The 21,581-nt window shown below is 39.3% G+C and overlaps 1 protein-coding gene across 1 annotated transcript in view; it reads right to left on the bottom strand.

The window, feature by feature from the left end:
* Positions 1–8,290, bottom strand: part of kcnk9 (potassium channel, subfamily K, member 9) — a 52,581-nt gene extending 44,291 nt beyond the window's left edge. Inside the window, exon 1 of the mRNA XM_039678338.2 lies at positions 6,719–8,290. Coding sequence (XP_039534272.2) covers positions 6,719–7,292 — 574 coding nt within the window. The 5' untranslated portion in view covers positions 7,293–8,290. The remainder of the gene's footprint in view (positions 1–6,718) is intronic.
* Between the last annotated feature and the right edge of the window lie 13,291 nt (positions 8,291–21,581).

Below are 21,581 nucleotides of genomic sequence, written 5' to 3'. Positions count from 1 at the left end.
GCATTTTTATAAATGTATTTTTCTTAAACTTGTAAAAACACACATTAAATACAGTATATCTAATACTTCAGTTAAATCATTAACTTAAATTTCGATCTGATCAATTATTGCTGTCACTTACATGATCAAATAAAGATATGTAAATATTGCACAATGATCAGGCAGAGGCTTAGAATAAAATATGAAGAAATATTTCAAATGTTAAAAGTATAAAAGTATAAAAATTAAATATGGATATAAAAATGGATATAAAAATAAAAAGTAAAATATTAAATATATCAAATGTTAAAAAGTAAATAAAAACAACCAATATTAACATTTAAATATTAAAATCAAATGAATTAATATAAAATAAGAATATTCATACTTAAACCTAAATGAAATAGCATTTTTTGCCCAGAGCCCCGGTTCATCATTTCTGACCTTGTTATTGCCTGTTCACTTAGTCCAAGGACAGTCCCAGTTTGCTGCCACTGGTTAGGCTAGAAATGCCTGCATTTTTCTTCACACCACTGCCAATAAAGCAATAAATAATTACTTTAAATGTTAAACAAAAGTATTTGCTTGTAGTCCAAAAAGTATTTGTTCTGGTGCATCATTTCCTTCAATTCAGAGTCCAAGCAAATCTACAGAAGCCTCTTTACCCCTGCCCTGAGGTTGACCCTTTCCAGCTCTCAAACCTCCCTCAGAGCAGTGTCTTGTGGGTAAAACGTGCTGCGCCTCAGTATGGAACAGCACATGCTGCCTGGACAAACTCTACGCACTCAGCCTCAGCGGAAAGGTGGAAACATTCCGAGCAATTAATCACGGCAAGTGGAACCAGCTCCCCGCGCGAGTTAGCGCCGCACACATGGCCAAGACACACAGTGTCTCCACGGAAACCAAGGCTCGAGGCTAACCTGACATTTACACCCCCCGCATGCATACACACACTACTGCACATACACCGGCCTCTCGATTTCATCAAAACTAATAAATCTGTTAATTATTAATACATACTGTCACTCCATACTGTGGGAGAAGCGCCCGGAGACATAAAAGTAATGACGGATGGCTGGATGGATGGGTGGGTGGATGGATGGATGGATGGATGGTTGGGTGGGTGGATGGATGGATGGATGGATGGATGGATGGATGGATGGATTGGTGGGTGAATGAGTGGATGGATGGATGGCTGAATGGATGGATGGATGGATTGGTGGATGGATGGATTGGTGGATGGATGGATGGGTGGGTGAATGAGTGGATGATTAGATGGGTGAATGAGTGGATGGATGGATGGCTGAATGGATGGATGGATGGATTGGTGGATGGATGGATGGGTGGGTGAATGAGTGGATGATTAGATGGGTGAATGAGTGGATGGATGGATGGCTGAATGGATGGATGGATGGATTGGTGGATGGATGAATGGGTGGGTGAATGAGTGGATGATTAGATGGGTGAAGTGAATGAGTGGATGGATGGATGGGTGGGTGGGTGGATGGCTGAATGAATGGATGGATGGATGGATGGATGGATGGATGGATGGGAGGGTGAATGAGTGGATGATTGGATGGGTGAATGGATGGATGGGTGGGTGGATGGATGGATTGGTGGATGGATGGATGGGTGGGTGAATGAGTGGATGATTGGATGGGTGAAGTGAATGAGTGGATGGATGGATGGGTGGGTGGATGGCTGAATGAAAGGATGGATGGATGGATGGATGGATGGGAGGGTGAATGAGTGGATGATTGGATGGGTGAATGAATGGATGGATGGATGGATGGGTGGGTGGATGGATGGATGGGTGGATGGATGGCTGAATGGATGGATGGATGGATGGATGGATGGATGGATTGGTGGATGGATGGATGGGTGGGTGAATGAGTGGATGATTGGATGGGTGAATGAGTGGATGGGTGGATGGATGGATGGATGGGTGGATGGATGGATGGATAGATGGATGGGTGGATGGATGGATTGGTGGATGGATGGGTGGGTGAATGAGTGGATGATTGGATGGGTGAATGAGTGGATGGATGGATGGATGGATGGATGGGTGGATGGGTGGATGGATGGATGGATGGATGGACTTTATTGTATATCTGCAGCTTATTAATGCATTCTCAGGTAATGTTTTTCATTTTTCCACAAACTTTTGGACCCATTTGGAGTCTGTCTGTGTTTCACTCGCTGAATATATAACACCACATGTAGTTTAAAGCAAACCTGGTTCAACAAGCACACCACAACAGGGGATTTAGCTTGTGTTCAAATCATGCGCTTGTTCTGAAGAGAATTCCATTTGAAAGCAACATTGTATTAAAGATTGAAACACAGCCCATTCTTGTCCCACAGCTTTAATAGCCTACCGGATTGAAAAGAGGCGAATCGCGTTCATGCTGAAACTTTACATTGCTAATGTGAACCAGATGGTCATTTGAGGATGGAGCAGTTCCATCTCAATATCCAAACTCAAGAGATCAATTCAAATACGGGCCACACTTCTCCATTTCTGTGCAGATTCATTCAGCAGTGATGGACTGAATGTGCCAGCTCAATTCAATTCATTGTGCTCAACTGAATAAAATTATACAGTGTTCATCTGAGCCCGGTGAACCTGACATCTCACCCGCTCAGTTACTGATTGTTCTGGAATTAAAAAGCAACGCAAATAGAATTATTCTCAAAATTAAGTGCTTTGCTCAATAAAGACACATGCAAACTTGTCATTTCTTGTGTTGCCGAGTCTTATCCTTCATGGAGTATGTTCAGTGTGCTCTGGTTCTCTGATTTTCCTGTTTGATATATTTATGTTTATTTTTTGTTAATATAATAACTGCATTTGGATCCAGCTTATCAATCGTTACAGTCATAAAGGTTAAAGAAGAGAAACAACTTTATATCACCTTTAAATGTGGCCTTTGCACATCCTTTGTCATTTAATCTCCATAATAAGTGCTGTTAAATTCAACAGTCAACCCATTTTATTTCCATTATGGGACCATTTTTTGATATTTGGAAATAAAATTAGATTTTATCCATTAGGAATTGATTGGATGAAATCAGAAAAGTTTGTTAAATGGAAATACATTTTTAAGCATCATGAAGGTAGAAATTGCATCTAAAAACTAAATATAATATCAAATTAACAGGGGAAAAAACTGCTAACCTAGTAAAAAATGTTTAGACATACTTATTATATGTACATATCACATTTATTCCCAATACAAAACCATACTTCATAATGGAAAGTTGTGTTTGGTTTTCAAACTAAACTACTAATATACTCATCACCAGATCACACACACACACACACACAGTGCACTGCACCTGCAGTATTGTCACTGTCCTGCCTAGTGTGGCCTCAAACACACACACACACACACACACACACGCACACACACACTGGTACTTTTACGTAAAACAAGGTAGTGATATCCATAATACTTGACTCTTTAAAACACTTCAAAGTAAACCCCATTATTACATGGAACATATTTTTCAAAAGCATTATATGAAAAACTGGTGTTACATTACCATGTTATGTGTGCAATCACCATGGTACTTTATCCCATAAACATGGTTGTATCATTACCTTAGTAAACACTGCCAAATGACACTGCATTACCATGGTAAAGTAAGAAAGAAAGCTGTATGGAGTCCCTCGCACGACCACACCACTCATGCTAATGTATTAGTAAAGAATGAAATCAAAACCATCAGCTATTTTCCAATTCTCTGCGCTCGACAAATGACCAGCGATTACAAGCACAAAGCAACAGGCCGTTGATTCAATCCACGATCACCGTGTGCTCAGCTGCACATTTCTCCTGAGCCTGCAGAATTACAGTTCTTTCATTCATTATACACACGAGCTGCTGTTCACACACACCACTAACACACCATCAACACAGTGACAATCATCATCCGGCGGCGGTGTGGACTCGCCACATGCAGCGTTTCTCTCGTTCACTGTTCACATCTGCCCATCAGATATGGAGAAAATCAAATATTACTTTTATTTTGAACTCAACGAAAGTTACTGCTGTAATTTTAGCATGAAAAACTGGCTATTTAATAAGAAACACTACAGGTGAATTTATTTCTTAAGAATATTGCTTTAACCCTCTGGTGCTCTTCTCATGGCGGTCAAAAATGACTTCTTTTTTATTTCACTGAAACTAATGTACTATAGTGTGAAAATGTTTTTTTTTTAATTTAATATTTTACGTTTGATGTTTTGCTTTGAAATTTTAAAAAGTGAACAAAAAAAGTGACCGAATTTTATGTTTTATTGTTATAAAAAGAAATTTTCACATTTTTATATTAAAAAATATATATATTTTAATATATTTTATATATATATATATATATATATATATATATATATATATATATAAAAATTTCTACAATGATAGAAGAGTATAATAGGGTTATTTGGAATATTTTTTTTTCAATATCAATTTCCAGCCATTATTCCTTTAAACTAACAAAAGCCTGATGACATCATCCTTCAGGAAGTGGGAAGTGACATCATCATGGAACAGTGATCGATTTGAAGAATTCCGCAGTGTTTTATGGCATTCGCTGGTTTCTCAAGCTTAATATTTTAATATTTTTTATTTAATATTTTACGTTTGATGTTTTGTTTTGAAATTTTAAAAAGTGAACAAAAAAAGTGACCGAATTTTACGTTTTATTGTTATAAAAAGAAATACTATTTCACATTTTTATGTCAAAACCATAAAACTGCAAACAAATCAGAGCCATAAATCTAAACAAGTTGTGTTCCAAATGTGAGCTTGACATCTCAAAATATTAGTTTTCAGTAAGATTTTGTTTGGCCGCAGTACCAAAAGATTTTTTCAGTATCAATTTCCAGCCATTATTCCTTTAAACTAACAAAAGCCTGATGACATCATCCTTCAGGAAGTGGGAAGTGACATCATCATGGAACAGTGATCGATTTGAAGAATCGATTCGCTGCTTTCTCAAGCTCACTCCAACCTGTATAACAAACTTGAATCCTATTTCTAAAAGATGAATAAAACAAGTAAGTGTGTGTAATTTACACTGCAGAGCAAAACGTTCAAGTACAGTCAACCTATGTTTACCACACATACCTTATTTCACTCATAAATTAAACCCCACCCCCATTATTAAAGCCCAAGGTACAATCTCAAGAGACCCATGGTGAATTAATCATGGGTTTTGACGTCATCCCTGCACCACTCTATTAACTGTCCGTTCCCCACTCACTCGTTTTACCTCTTTATTTATGTCAATGCTTTCTCTCCATTATGTAAATAATCAGATTGATATGAATAAAGTTGACCAGAGCACATAGTATACGAGTCTTTCATATATTTCCTTTCATCACAACAGAAAAGAGTTCAAAATGTGCTGCAAAAGCTTTAAAATGAGTGTGTATTCAAACCTAGGAAAGACGTTCAAAAAGGATAAGCATGGGTTATAAAGGCAACATGTTCAACGTGTGGAAGGAAAGCACCTGACGCACACACACACACACAATATTTGGTGCTGCAGAGTTGCATTTTGAAACTAGGTTTAAGCAGCACAAAAATAGTGCTGAAGTTTTCTAGTTTCTCTTTGGGTGTAAGTGAAATGCTGCTTTGCTGTTGTCATGACACCATCATCAAAGAGAAAAGATCAATGACCAATCAGCATGCAAATACGTCTAGATTTAAATGCTTTGAATTAAAAAATGAAAAATGTAATCACATTCGAGCTAAATTGATTGCACAAGTTTCATAAGGGTTTAGGATGAAGCCAGATCTGTATCCGCAATATGCTTCTGCCTTGCAAGCTCGGCAATAATGCTAATAATGATGTGCACGGTGTGTGTACAGCTGTAACCCGCACCTGTTGCATCAGGATTGATTTACAGTGTTCCTACTGAACCATTAATGACACTGAATGTTGATGCATTGAGAAATGAACTCAATCAGAGATGCAATACTGCATCACGCAAACCCTGGCCTTCATCTGACCCTGTGGTTGCGTGCGCGTGCGTGCGAGAGATCACTCTTCAGCACGTCTCATGGCCTCATATGAACTGTCATGACGCCTGATGATCGTAAAGACGCATTACGAATGTTTTATGTCGTGTTTCGGGGAGCTGTTCTTTCAGCACCACACAACACAAGACTAAGCTGCAAACTTATACAGTCTATTCCATATGCTGTAGAAGATCGTGCCGAAATGTCAAACGTGTTATATAGGTACACTAAACAATTTTTAAAGTAATCAGCCCATATGTGAGTCATTGACAAACAGATCAGCTCGTGCACATTCATCAAGTTGGATGTCATTTAAATATGTTAAATATTAGTTAAGCAAAAATAGCATTTCTGGAATAATAATCAAATGCATGATGAATATGCCGCTTAAACAGTTAAGAAAATGTACTTCAATGACAATAACCCCGTGACTCAAAAACTACAGGCCCGGACTAGTTATATGTGCAACAAATGGCACACCTGTGGTGTGATTAAAAATGCGATTTTCTTTGCATTGAGAGTCCTGCGTTATAACGTCCCTTCCTCTCAGACAAACCCCAGTCTGGACTCCAGTCGCGCCACGGAGATGTTCAAAAAAAAAAAAAAAGCACGAATCAACCTCACATGTATGTCCAAACTAGGTCCATTTAGACTCTTTTCACCACGTTGCGTGAAAAACAAACAAACATAGAAACTGAGCTTAAACTTACCGATAGTGGTTATGACAGTGATGGCAAAGTAAAAGGACCCTGCAAATTTCCACTGGACCCCTGCTCTGTGCGGTTCGGCCTCCAAGATGATGGTCTCCAGCTTTTTATAGTCATCCTCACTGATGTTGTACTTGCCCTGGAGGCGCTTCTCCTCCGCCTCCAGCTGCTCCTTCTCCCGCATCTCGTAGTCCGACTCGAGCGCGTCAAACACCGCGGCCCCGACCAGCAGATAGGTGAACGTGCAGACGATCAGGGACAGCGTCCGCACGTTCTGCCTCTTCATGGCCACCAGGAACCGGCGGCTGAGGGGTTCATGTCCCCTCTTTTCCCCCGGGAAGGCGCAGCAGCAGTCTGGAAAGGGCGGATAGGGGCAGTGCTGCTGCTGCCGCTGCTGCTGCTGATGATGCGTCTTCGGACACCGGTTGCGGTTGTAACAGGTCCCTTGATCGTGGTCCTGGCTGGCCGAGAGACACAGCAGACTGCTGGAGCGCCGGGACCACAAGCCCTGCAGCCGCGAAACTCTGCGCAAAACCTGCCCGAACCACAGCAAAGTCCTCCCGGCGCGCAGTGCCATCAACTAGCGCGCTCCCCGCGTGATCTCCAAAGAGCTTCTGAACTGGAGTAGGTGCCAGAAGCCACTGGGATTCATGCTCGAGTGACAATTACGCACCTGTTAAATTTCCTCCTCTTGTGCGTTTAAACAAACTCTTCGCCGTGGCCATCAGAAATCCAAACGAAGACCGAAGCTCCCCTGCACATCTTCAAGAAAAAAAGTTTCCCCGACCTGTTCATCTGAGGATCATCTTAAGCTGTTCTCACTCTGCCGGTGCGTGAGTAATGCCGGAGGTACCGGAGGAGGACCCGTGATCACGCATCATCTGATGAGCGGCGGAGACGCGCAGCGCACGTCTGATGCTCCAAACGTGATCCGACCCAGGAGAAACTCACTTATTTCCCCTGGTTTACCGAGACGCCAAGTTTAATGCGCCGGATGGTCACACGAACAACAGGTCCGAGCGCGAATGTGTCCATCTGTTTCCCCGGTGACGCGTGGCTGGACGGATGGATGGACGGAATCGAGTCTCGTTCGGTTCCGCTCCGGGAAAGCTGCACTGTCACGGTATGCCACCGCGAGCGTCCGCTGGCAGACTTCGGTGTGTGCCAGCCTGAGAAAAAAAAAACACTCACACATCACCAAGGCGCGCACACAGATGACACTCTAGACTGCACAAGCGCGAGTGTGTGAGTGTGCGGAACGATCTCAGTATGAAATTATTATTTTCTTTCGTGCAATTTTCTCATTCAACAGGTGACCTCGGAAAAGAGTGAATTGATCGTTTCAGTTTTTTTTAAAGTTAAATCATCTGCAGCCGTTCGTTATGTCGGGTCTCATCTATTGGATTATGTTGCATAATGTGCATCACACACGTGTTTAAGAGTCATGGAAATGTCAGAAACCCCCACCACGTAAATGGACAGAGAAACACAACAGTGTGAAGTGAAACAAATGTTCGTTTACACGTATATCGTAATAGTCAACGTGGCATTGACATTTTGCAGCATAATCTATTTATATATATTCTTGCTCAGTACTAATGTTATATATATATATATATATATATATATATATATATATATATATATATATATATATACAACATTATAACATTACATTCAAAATCAACTTCACATAAAATTCGTTCAAATCCTTACTGTTCCTGTGTGAACTTTTGTGTGCGCGCGCGCATGTTGTGCAGACAGAATGTGCCAGGCAATGGATAAATATTAGTTCAGCCGAAGAGTCCGTGAAATATGATCATTAGTCATTGAACATTTATCACGTGATTCTGGCGGAAAAAAAGAGATTAATTAATTTTGAAAAACCGCTATTTTGAAACAAAATGTATGAAACAACAAACATGTTAAATGTAACAAACAAATATCAAACCAACAAATATTGCAATTAAATGTAAAAAAAAAAGTATGCCGTGACAGTTTTCAGTTATTCACTCATGATAAAGTTGAATCTGGTCTGAGTGCATGCTTCTCTATATAAAACAGGATCCTTGTCCGAACAAAATGTTTAAATAAATTGAACTAGACATCTGGATATTAAAAAACAATGTGTTATTCAAACAGATGACAGTTGTGCCAGTATAAAACAGCATTTGGAGTTCAGTTTTCCAGAGCGTTCATCTGTGAGGATCCTGTGACTAAAATAACTGTGATCTGCAAGGAGTATTTTAGTAGGTGAATGTAGGTCCTGTCCCAATATTTGTGCAGTGTCCTGGTGAAAGTGGCAAAAAGCAGAGGTTTGTGATAACATAAAGGCAATTTAGATAATATGCCTCTAATATAAAAACTTACTTTTCAACAATATTGACAGAATCAAGAATAGGCCCATTTAATGGACAAGTACACACACTACTGCAAAAGTCATAGTTCACCAAAAAATAAGTGTTTGTGATTCCCCACAAAATATGTTCCCACAAAAAAAAAAAATATATATATATATATATATATATATATATTTTTTTTTTTTTCAAAAAAAAATCAGAGGACTTCACAGAAGCAAGCAGACCTGAAAAAAAAAAAAAAAAATATATATATATATATATATATATATATATATATATATATATATATATATTTTTTTTTTTTCATAGGTCCCAGTTTAGAGGCTCCGTGCGATCATATTATGCAAATCTGTGAATAAATGATGACATTATTCATTTTTGGATGAACTATTCCGTAATGCATCTCTGTGAAACTCCTCTTACTCACTACATCCCACATCGTGAGCTGGACAAACTCCCACATTGTACTTTGTTAATACCATTTTTTTTTTTACTGGCCTAGTTAAACTCTCTTCTGAATCAGATTTCAGTGGGTATTTTTCACTAGAAACCCCCTTTGGTTACTAGACGTAATCTGCATCAAGAGGACCAAACACCAGCTGTACATAAACAGTCAGCGTATGCTGAGGATTTCAGCCAATGCATCGATATCAAACATGAATAATCCTTCAGTAAAACGCAGAAAGACGCGTTGGGAGCGAGAGATGATGCAGAATCGGCGAACGCTTGGCATGTGAATGTTCTGTCTGATGTTCTGACGCTAAGTTTAGTTTCATTTTCTCACATTTCAAACCCACACCCACACACAGGGAGGATATTTGATGTGTGATGCAGAAAGACGACTGCTTAATGAAGAACTGGCAATAGAGGACAGATAGGTCAGAGGACTTCACACAAGCAAGCAGACCTGATCCATTTCAATGAACAGAATCACTGAACACTGCTGAAATTATTCACATTTTCCAATGGAAATTTGATAAGGTCTCTCTTTACCCACCTGCAACAGAAAGGTGTGTAACTTAATGTGTGCAACATCAAAACCAACACACTAGTTCTCAGAGAAAGTTTCAAGTAGCTACATGACAGGTAGGCTACTGTAGAGAGAGAGAGAGAGAGAGAGAGAGAGAGAGAGAGAGAGAGAGAGAGAGAGAGAGAGAGAGAGAGAGAGAGAGAGAGAGAGAGAGAGAGAGAGAGAGAGAGAGAGAGAGATTGAGAGAGAGATTAAGTAAATCTCTGAGCTCAAATGATGGAAACATGGAAGTTAATTGAACCTGTGGTTCCTTGGAGCTAATTTGCATTCTGGGTCGAATTCCTTAAGTAAAGAGAGGTTCATTTAAGTTAGAAAAAATAAATAAATAATGTCAAAGTGAGTTTTTTTTTCGGTTTAAAGCCCCGTTCACACTACACGTGACCGATACCATTCATTTTCAATGGTGAGCGGGCGACTTCCGGCGACAAGCGCGGTCGCGACCGTTGGCGACCGGAGGGGCGTGTCCAGCGACGCGACAATGTTGAATTTTTTTTAACTTTATGCAAATGAGGAGCGATTTTCAAGAGCGATTTTCAAGAGCGACAACAAATAGGAGTGAAGTCAGTGGAGCGCGTCACTATTTATTGCTGAGTCTAACCGAGGCAAGTTGGACGAGAAGCTCATTTTAGCAGTCAGAAACTGTCCTATAATGGATGATATATCTCCGTGTACAGTGGTGTTCACCGTACTGACTCCGTGACTGAATTATTTCGGGAACCCAGATAGACCGGTAGGCTATTTGCACGTTTGCAGTTATAGCCGCGATGGCAAAGAGCACTCACTGTTTCTCGTTCATCTTTAAAATGCATTTTTTATGTACTAATTCCATTTAAATTTAGACTTTTCCTTCCAAAATATTTGTTTGTAGTGGCAATAAAACGCATTTAAACCAGCAGCGACAAAGTCGCATAGTGTGAACGGGGCTTCAGTGGAGGTTGCATACACTCTCTGTCTTCCAGATTGAACTGCAAGAACAGTGTATTAATGTCAGTGGTTCAAAGAGAAAGAATGAAATGATTTGCAAACACAATGTGCAAATGGGAAAATGTGATACAAGTTATGCTAGTCACAGATTACAACAGAAAATAATTCTGACTTGTCCGTCAGTTCGTACAAATCAAATGCGAATCACATTTTGGGGCAAGACGTTCTGAGAGTCTTTTTCTTTTGGAAGCACATATTAATCCTTTTATAAAAATGTGTTATTTGAGCTGTAAAGGATCTCTCCTTTATTTTCTTTGGTTAAAAAGAGCTTAACGTGTACAGAACTCATAATTGTAACTACAGAGAGATGTGTTTAAGGTAGGCTACACTGTGGCAAATCTCACTGCTTTGCGAACAGTGAGCCTAATATTACAAGTAATGCAATATTAGACCCACTTCAGATAGAATATCCTCAATTCGCTTTCAGAGTTCAGCGGGCAGATCAATACAAAAGCTCTTTTCAGGTAATATCATAAACTTATTCATGAGCAGGTCTATTTCAAGCAGTTGCGCTTCATTTATCTGGATTTGTCTTTATTTACTCTCTGTAGCATTTCCTGGCATATTTACCAACTCATTTTTTCCAGTGACAAATCAATTTTCAGCCACGTAAATGACAAAACACTGTTTGCGTCCACTTTTAAATCTGGTACTAAATCTGATATGTGTCTGATCACATGACAGACGTCTAAACACTCATTTCAGATGCATAATTCGGTACCAAATTCATAATTCTTAATATCAATTTCAGTTCCACAGCAAAAACTATAGCCTTTAAGAAAACTATAGCCTTTAAGTATTCACCAATTAAAGGGATAGTTCACTTTGAAATTAATTTGTGATTTGTTTTAGCTTACCTCAAGGGCATCCAAAATAGGTGTCTTTGTTTCCACACAAGTTTCAATTTTGATATTTTTAGGTCAAACCGTTCTTGTCTGTCGTGAAGCATCGCAGAAGCATCACAGACGATGTCGTGAAGCATCGCAGACGCGACGTAGGTTGTCGCCCACTATGACACACTATACGAGATGATACCCTCGAATCTTGCGTCGTTTACGTTGACGTTTACGAATCCCCACGACACCCTACGTAGAACGGATCGTGCCAAAATCGGGCTAAAATCGTGTAATCTGAACCAGGCATAACAATGAAAGGTGGCGCCTGTATCTGGTGACACAGTCAAGAACGTTCAAGCAGACGAAAATGAGCGATGAACACAGACACAAAATAACATATCACAGGAAAAGGTGTTCTTGCCTATAATTTCCTTTCATCTCAGAAATTAGCTTCTCATTATCCACTTACCTCTGAGGAGAGAGAGACTAAAAGAATACTTGAACAAAACACAATACTGCTGTTGCTTTCCACCACGACACACACAGACAAGCTTTGAGACTTCACAGGGCCGCTGTTCACTGGATCTCAGCGTTCACACACAAATCCTACAGCAGAAGCACACATTCATTTGATTCATCTGGCAGACATGAAGAGAAGTGTGACAGCCCAAGAACTGATCACTAAATTATTCAGATGATCTCCATCCAAAAACTGGTGATGGAACCCCTGGGTCCTGCGAAAACAGACAGGGTCCTAAACACCCCTGCGATCTCGGCCCGACTCCACAGAGAACATCAACCTGTCAGCCTTCATCATCGCTGTCACTCTAATAGATAACAGAAAGAATCATGTTGAAAATGTTCGAACAACATACATCTGACTTCTAAATTGAAACCAAATGCCAAATTGATTTCTGACACTTATGCTTTCTTATACAGATATAACACATATACTATTACTATACATTTTAAAAAAACAATTCATTAAAGAATTCTGAACAAAAATATATCCCCGTTTCCACAGAAATATGAGGCAGCACAACTATTCTCAACATTAAAAATACTAATAAAAGCGTTTCAATCAAATCATCATATTAGAATGATTTCTGAAGGATCATGTGACATTGAAGAATGGAGTAATGATGCTGAAAATTCAGCTTTGATCACAGGAATAAAATTACTTTTTACAATATATCCAAATATAAAACAGTTATTTTAAATTGTAATAATATTTCACATTATAACTATTTTTACTGAATTTTTGAACAAATAAATGCAGCCCTAAGAGCAGAAGAGATTTTTAAAACTTAAAAAAACTTAAAAAACCAAATAAATAGAAATGAAAGGGAAATGAGCAAAAAAATCTTTAAAATATCCCTAAACATTCTAAAAACAATTTTACTTAAGAAGCCAAATTCCATAAGAGTTTTTTTTTTCTAATTTAGATGGAACGTTTTTCATTTATATACATTCAAAGGGTGGTTGATTATGATTTTACTTTTCTAACTTTAGTTAGTGTGTAATGTTGCTGTTTGGGCATAAACAACATCTGCAAAGTTAGGAGATGTTTGCTTTTTACAGCAATAGGCTGGTAGGGACTACACGAGCTTCCTCCCGGGTTAGTGACATCACTACTCCTAAAATTGACATAATCCTGGAACAAAGGGGGTGAGAGTCCATGAGAAGAGTTTGTGTAGTCGAGCACATTTGTGATTCAGCTCAAGCTGTCGCATCCGTCTTTTCACATTTATTGCTAAACATTACGTAACTCAAATGCAATAGCATGTCACTCCGTAGGAAGCAGTTAACTTTCCACTGAGCGAATAGATTTATAGATAATCATGACTTGAAGATAACTCAACACCAGCTACTTACTGTATATTTATCCATTCAGAAATGTTCTGTTGCATTCTACATGTTGTCACTTCTTCTTGAGTCTCTTCATCATTTGAACACAAGGCGTTTCTCAATGTCAAGGAAGGATCCTCGGAAGCCGGAATTTCGAGGATGCTATGTCATCGACGTCCGTCGAAGGACTGTTCCAATGTCGAGGATCCTCAGAATTTCAACCAAGGACTGAGTCCTTCGTTCGGAAAATATCCCATACACAGGAAAGGATGCATATGTGTAGCCTTCGCGCTCTTAAATCACTTACAATCCTATGCGCAGCTTTGCTATCTTGTTCAAAAAATAAAAAAATGTCGACCGTTAGCGGAGTCGGAGTGATAACGGCAATATGCTTTCAAATGTAAGCAAGTATAATTTCAGTTTAGCCATTTATTTAATGTTTGTTAAACTATTTGCATATCGGCTCAAATTTGCTTAGGGGATTTAAAGCTGTTCCCTTTTACTGGTGATTAACTTTTTAATTTTTACTTCATAGCCTTTTTTGTTGGTCACATATTTTACAATTGCATGTGTTTTAACAGCTAACGTTAGATCATGTTGCTATGGAGGTAGTTCTGTTAACTCCGGTAATATAATCGTTTTTGAATGAATAAACTCCTTTTTAAATCATTATTTTGTGTCAAATTATTGATTTATTTGGTAGGTAGCCATGTTATAAGTGGGAAAATGTATAGCGAGGCGGTTGTTACAGCGAATACAACCGGCTGATCAAGACCCCTCTGCTTTAGAGTTTGCGGGGTTGTATTCACTACCGCCTGGTTATACATTATCCCTTTATTTATTTATTTCTATGAGGACTGACAAGACAAAATAAGGACTGTCAAGTGTATTTAAACAGTGCAGTACACCAGCACAATGATTTTTGCAGCGCCGAAGCGGACCTTTCACTGATGTAATGACGCAATGACGTGCACTTGCTAGCCTGTTCCATTTACATGTTCTCCGAACGCTAAAGAGGACCCTTGCCTAGCCTCTGAAGGAAATGACTTGGAAGGACCCGTCCTGCCAAGGAAGTATCCTTGACATTGAGAAACACCTACAGTGTCTGAGATTAGCAGGAGCTGCTAACGCACATGAGCTTTAGAAGCTCCGCCCTCTGAGCTGCAGCTCATTTGCATTTAAAGGGACACACACAGGGTTTTTTCTCTACATCAAAAAGAGACAATTTTAACATTCTATAAAAACATTCTGTGGGGTATTTTGAGCTAAAACTTCACATATATTTATCATCTTGTAAAAAGGGGCATTATACCACGGCTTTAAAAAATATCTCGTATTATTATTATTTTATTTTTTTAACTATAAACAATTCAAACACATTGTGGTCGGCACAAAGCTTGTAAACCCATAATAAATGTAGAGTGTGGGTCATATTTGAATTTGAAAATTGCATAATTTCATGGTTTTTGAGAATAAGTGGATGGAAGTGACTTGTCTATGCAAACCACAAGGTAGTAGATGATTTCTTTTTTTTAACTGTAAATACAGTCGTTGTCAGGGAAGCATATACAAAACTTCTTGTTAAAGCAGCTGAGAGCCCTGATTTAAACCAGCCAGTCAGTGAGAGAGGGAGAGAGAGACTTGCCTGAGGATGCTGTCTGCTGACTGATAAGACTCGCTCTATTCACAGGTGGTTGCCAAGGAGACGGAGAGAGGCACAGAGAGGACAAACCAGAGGCGCTCGGACCCTCACCGCAAAAAGATCAGGATCAGACACTCCACAGACACACACAGCTCTTCCCCCCGAGCCTCTCTCCCACAATACACTGCTGCGGGCAATGCACATTAACACATGTACACTCATCAGATGTCTGTTTTGGAGTGGCTGAATCAGCAAGAATAACTTCAGCGATCTCTGGTTCTTCTTCCATGCGCTGCGAGAGCACTCCAGCAACTGACGGTCAATGGTGAGTGTGTGAAAGTGCACTTCATCCACAGAAGTGCGCACTTACAACGGCTCAGTTCAGCTTTAGGTTGCAGTGGAGCGTGAGAAAGCGCTCTGTTGTCATATTGTATCGCCATTATGTAGCTTGAGCATCAGACGGAGTGCACACATACTGTAGAAACAAGACGGCTGCAATCGCATGCTCCAAGATTGAATGGTTTCTGAAAAAAACTCTTGCCTTTAGAGATATGTTTTGTCAGTGAAATCACAATAAAGTAAACAAAATATAAATAGGCGTTTAAAATAATAGGCTTTTATTCATATATAAACATTGATCAGCGAATAAACAGAAGCGCAACCGAACCTGCTTAAAGCGTGAGATTGAACCTCATTAGTTCTTGTTGAAACTTAAACGTGCTGCGTAACACGAGAATGAACTTCATTGGTTCTTCTGAAGCTCAAACATGCTGCGTAACACAAGAATGAACCTCATTGGTTCTTCTGAAGCTCAAACGTGCTGCGTAACACGAGAATGAACCTCATTGGCTCTTAGAGAAGCTCAAACGTGCTGTGTAACACAAGAATGAACCTCATTGGTTCTTCTGAAGCTCAAATGTGCTGTGTAACACAAGAATGAACCTCATTGGTTCTTCTGAAGCTCAAATGTGCTGTGTAACACAAGAATGAACCTCATTGGTTCTTCTGAAGCTCAAACGTGCTGTGTAACACAAGAATGAACCTCATTGGTTCTTCTGAAGCTCAAACGTGCTGTGTAACACAAGAATGAACCTCATTGGTTCTTCTGAAGCTCAAATGTGCTGTGTAACACAAGAATGAACCTCATTGGTTCTTCTGAAGCTCAAATGTGCTGTGTAACACAAGAATGAACCTCATTGGTTCTTCTGAAGCTCAAACGTGCTGTGTAACACAAGAATGAACCTCATTGGTTCTTCTGAAGCTCAAACGTGCTGTGTAACACAAGAATGAACCTCATTGGTTCTTCTGAAGCTCAAATGTGCTGTGTAACACAAGAATGAACCTCATTGGTTCTTCTGAAGCTCAAATGTGCTGTGTAACACAAGAATGAACCTCATTGGTTCTTCTGAAGCTCAAACGTGCTGCGTAACACAAGAATGAACCTCATTGGTTCTTCTGAAGCTCAAATGTGCTGTGTAACACAAGAATGAACCTCATTGGTTCTTCTGAAGCTCAAATGTGCTGTGTAACACAAGAATGAACCTCATTGGTTCTTCTGAAGCTCAAATGTGCTGTGTAACACAAGAATGAACCTCATTGGTTCTTCTGAAGCTCAAATGTGCTGTGTAACACAAGAATGAACCTCATTGGTTCTTCTGAAGCTCAAATGTGCTGTGTAACACAAGAATGAACCTCATTGGTTCTTCTGAAGCTCAAATGTGCTGTGTAACACAAGAATGAACCTCATTGGTTCTTCTGAAGCTCAAATGTGCTGTGTAACACGAGAATGAACCTCATTGGTTCTTGCCGAAGCTCAAACGTGCTGCGTAACACGAGAATGAACCTCATTGGCTCATAGAGAAGCTCAAACGTGCTGCGTAACACAAGAATGAACCTCATTGGCTCTTAGAGAAGCTCAAACGTGCTGCGTAACACAAGAATGAACCTCATTGGCTCTTAGAGAAGCTCAAACGTGCTGCGTAACACAAGAATGAACCTCATTGGTTCTTCTGAAGCTCAAACGTGCTGCGTTACACGAGAATGAACCTCATTGGCTCATAGAGAAGCTCAAACGTGCTGTGTAACACTAGAATGAACCTCATTGGCTCTTAGAGAAGCTCAAACGTGCTGCGTAACACAAGAATGAACCTCATTGGTTCTTCTGAAGCTCAAACGTGCTGCGTAACACAAGAATGAACCTCATTGGCTCATAGAGAAGCTCAAACGTGCTGTGTAACACTAGAATGAACCTCATTGGCTCTTAGAGAAGCTCAAACGTGCTGCGTAACACAAGAATGAACCTCATTGGTTCTTCTGAAGCTCAAACGTGCTGCGTTACACGAGAATGAACCTCATTGGCTCATAGAGAAGCTCAAACGTGCTGCGTAACACAAGAATGAACCTCATTGGTTCTTCTGAAGCTCAAACATGGTGTGTAACACGAGAATGAACCTCATTGGCTCTCGCACGTAAAGCAAATATCCTTGAGTTTCTGTTTACCACAACTGATGTGTGAGTTGATTAATGTTTATATGTAATTAAAAGCCTAAATTAAATCTGTTCATCATATAAAGCGATCGAGTCTCTTCAGAATTTTTGGACTAAACCGTTCAATTCATACGGATTAGTTTTTATGATCTCTTTATGCTCTTTTTGAAGCATCAAAGTGTCAGTGAATGGAGGGACAAAATCTCTCAGATTTCATCAAAAAGATCTTCATTTGTGTTCTGAAGATGTTTGGAACGACATGAGGGTGAGGAATTAACAGGAGAGGATTTGGCAGTGAAGAGACGCATGATAATGACGACATGGAGAATGTCCGGATTACATCCAAACTTCATAGAACGTACTTTTTAAGCGCTCGCTAAGTACGCACTCCTTCAAAATAAGTGGAGTATGTGATTTCAGACGTAGCTTATGACTGCATGCTTGCAATGCGAAATTCACATCTGTATTTGCATACTTGAATAGAGTTTGGGAGGAACAGTAAGACAGCATTAGTAGAGCAGTTCATCTCCATGAGAAGATTAAGAAACCGTATTCTGCATTTTCACTATTTCGTGTGTGTGATGAAGCCACTAAATTTTTCAATCCTGTGGCGACAGCAGATCAAAGTGAACGTCAGGAAACCTGTGCTGAGATAATCTCATTCATGACGGAACATGAAGGAAACACACACACACACACACACACACGGACATCAAGGACACAATTTTCAATTAGCAAACGCACGCACACACTGCACGAAACTGAATATTCTGGGTTTGTTTGGTTCATCATTCAGAGATTGTGTGTGTTTAAGCATCTTGGCTCATTAACTCAAGCTAATTGAGATAAATATGACAAGTCGTTAAAATGATTAATTTCTCTTTGATCACTGCTGACTGACTTGAGCTGTTAATCTGATCTGATAGTTCAAAAAGATAAAAGTGTTAATGGGGGGAAAATATAAAAACGAGCACATTTTAAACTCTACAAGCATCTGAAATTAAATGTCTACAATCAATAATCTTTTTCATTTAGTTTTAATTTTTGTCCCACTGGTTGCAAGATGATTTAATATGTTGTATTTGATATAATTATACAAGGAAAGACTGCTTTGTTTCTTTTTTTTCATTTTGCTTTACATCAATTAAAGCTGTAGTCCGTAACTTTCTCGTCTCGGCTAGTAGGCTATATTGCGTGATTTATAGCCTTTTCTCACAGCACTTAAACGTATCAATGTGATGGTGGATCCAGAAAGAGTCAAACGACAAGCAGTGACAACTGGAGATTCACCCGTTGTAATTTGGCAACATGACATCATGACTTTTGCGTAATTATACACGTTATCTATACGAATTTTGAGCTATCAGCATGTGGATGTATGTGGATGTCAACGCCATTGAATGTCCGAGCAAACAAGGCAAAATGTAGATCTACATCTGGGGAGCGATATTTTTTTTCCTAGGATGGTAGAGGAAGACTCATAAATGGTATTAACCCCAGTGACGGGTTGGTTTAGGGATGGGTTTGGGGTAGGTCGTATATTTATATATACAATAATGTAACGTTAAGTCAACGGCGTTCATAAACACGCTGAAAAGCGATTATGCGTGTTGATAGCACGCCAAAATGGAAATAGGAATTGGCGTGTCATACATACGCCATTTCATGAGATCAGTCTGAAAATGGAAAAGACTACAGAAAAAAAAAAGACTGCCAATGTGAAAACATGGATCCATATCTGAAGGGCTTTTGAAAGGTGGCGTGAACTTTTGAAAGGTGGGTTCAAAACAGACGGAGAGACATCTTTTTTTCTGCTGGGCAGGTAAGACTTTAGCGATCGTTAGATTTAATCAGCGCGATTTACTGCAATACTTTTTTTTCCCTTAGTTGGTCAGAACAAAAGTGGATGTTACTTACTTGTTAAGGCATTTACCGGTGAAAATTCGGTAACGCTTCCTTTTACAGTACAGTACTTACAGTGTACTTACCTAGAAAGTACTGGCTAATATAAGGTAAGTACATGGTTTAGGGGTAGGTTCAGGGTTATTACCCAGTAATTGTAGTTACTAAAATAAGTACATAGTATTTACATGGGTAACTGGACTGTAAAAGGAAGCGTTATCGAAAATTCTTATGTGGTCATACTTCCGAAAAGAATAATCTAGTGATTGTGAATGTCAGTATCCACACCGGCGCGGTGACTGACGGTCACACACTCTCCTCATTGGATTCATCCGCGCTAAAGTTGATAATTCTGTGATAAACTGTGAAAGAGATGGCGACAAAGAGGAAAAACTACAGACTGCAGCTTTAATTTAATTTAATATTTATTTTTTGATATAATTGTATTGCCTATGATCTAAAATAACATTTTATATAAAATGACCTAATATTCACTGTAAATGAATAATTTATTCACTGCTGGATACTACGGGCCAGATTTACTAATAGATTTACTAACCTCTTTTTGCGTTAAAAAACTACTGTCAGGATTTAGTAAAAAGACGTGGAAAGGGTCATCAGGGTCATATATATATATATATATATATATGTGTGTGTGTGCGTGTGTGTGTGTGTGTGATAGTTTCTCTCATTCAGTACTATACTGTAACATATATAATCTCATATAATAATCTAAACCTTTCAATGAATGATTCTGTGATTTAGAGACAATTTGTTCAGATGGATTTTGAAACATCTCAGCAGAGGAATCCCTGAGTGGACGTTTAAAGCTAATTGAATTACTGCATCTGCATCACTTACGATTATAGCACATAATGTAGAGCATCTCAACCGCCTCTTGCTTTATCATCACTGGACCACGCCACAATGAAAGCATTAAAGGGGTGGGGGGTGGGGGGGGGTTGATTGCGATTTCACTTTTTTCTTTTTAAATAGTGTGTAATGTTGCTGTTGGTGCATGAACAGTATCTGCAAAGTTGCAGCGCTGAAAGCTCAATTATGTCAATTATGTGTCCACTCTATAGGCGAGTATTGTTTCTTTAGAAAGTGACATCGCCAACTACTGGCCTGGCATGAACAATCCAGCGGTTTTAGTCGTTTTCAAGGATCCGTGTGAAGGGGAATCGTTTCGATAACTTTGTCGTCTCTACGTGAAAAAAGAGAAGGAAAAATCTTTTCTACGTTTTTAGTACATCGTTCCCTAAGATTGATTAAAATCATCAGCTTAAAGGCAGGGGTGTAAAGTAACGAATTACAAATACTCACGTTACTGTAATTAAGTAGTTTTTTTCAGAAATTGTACTTTTTTGAGTAAGTTTAAAATTGTGTAATTTTACTTTTACTTGAGTACATTTTAAGTGATGTATCGGTACTTTTTCTCCGCTATTTTCCTTCTGTTTGTGGCCGTTACTCGTTACATGCTTGTTTTAATTTTATTTTTATCCATCAACGTGATTGGATCGAGTAATCGGTCTCGTGACTGTCATCAATTCAAATTAAGCATAGAAAACGTACCGCCTATTCCTGCTGTTACTCGTGACTGCTGTGGAAGTGCATTCACGCATCAATTCAATCCAGATATCAGCGTCTTCCTCTAATATGCTAAGGTACATTTCACATTTCTGCTTAATATGATATTTATATAGGCTGGCCTGTCTACATGGCCTAACATTTGTTCTGAGGTTGGGGGAATTGCGAGACGAGTTCATAATGCGGT

The sequence above is a fragment of the Pimephales promelas genome, chromosome 18 (assembly GCF_988280905.1).
Source record: "Pimephales promelas chromosome 18, fPimPro1.hap1.1, whole genome shotgun sequence".
Taxonomy (NCBI): Eukaryota; Metazoa; Chordata; class Actinopteri; order Cypriniformes; family Leuciscidae; genus Pimephales; species Pimephales promelas.
This window is presented reverse-complemented; position numbering and strand designations above follow the sequence as displayed.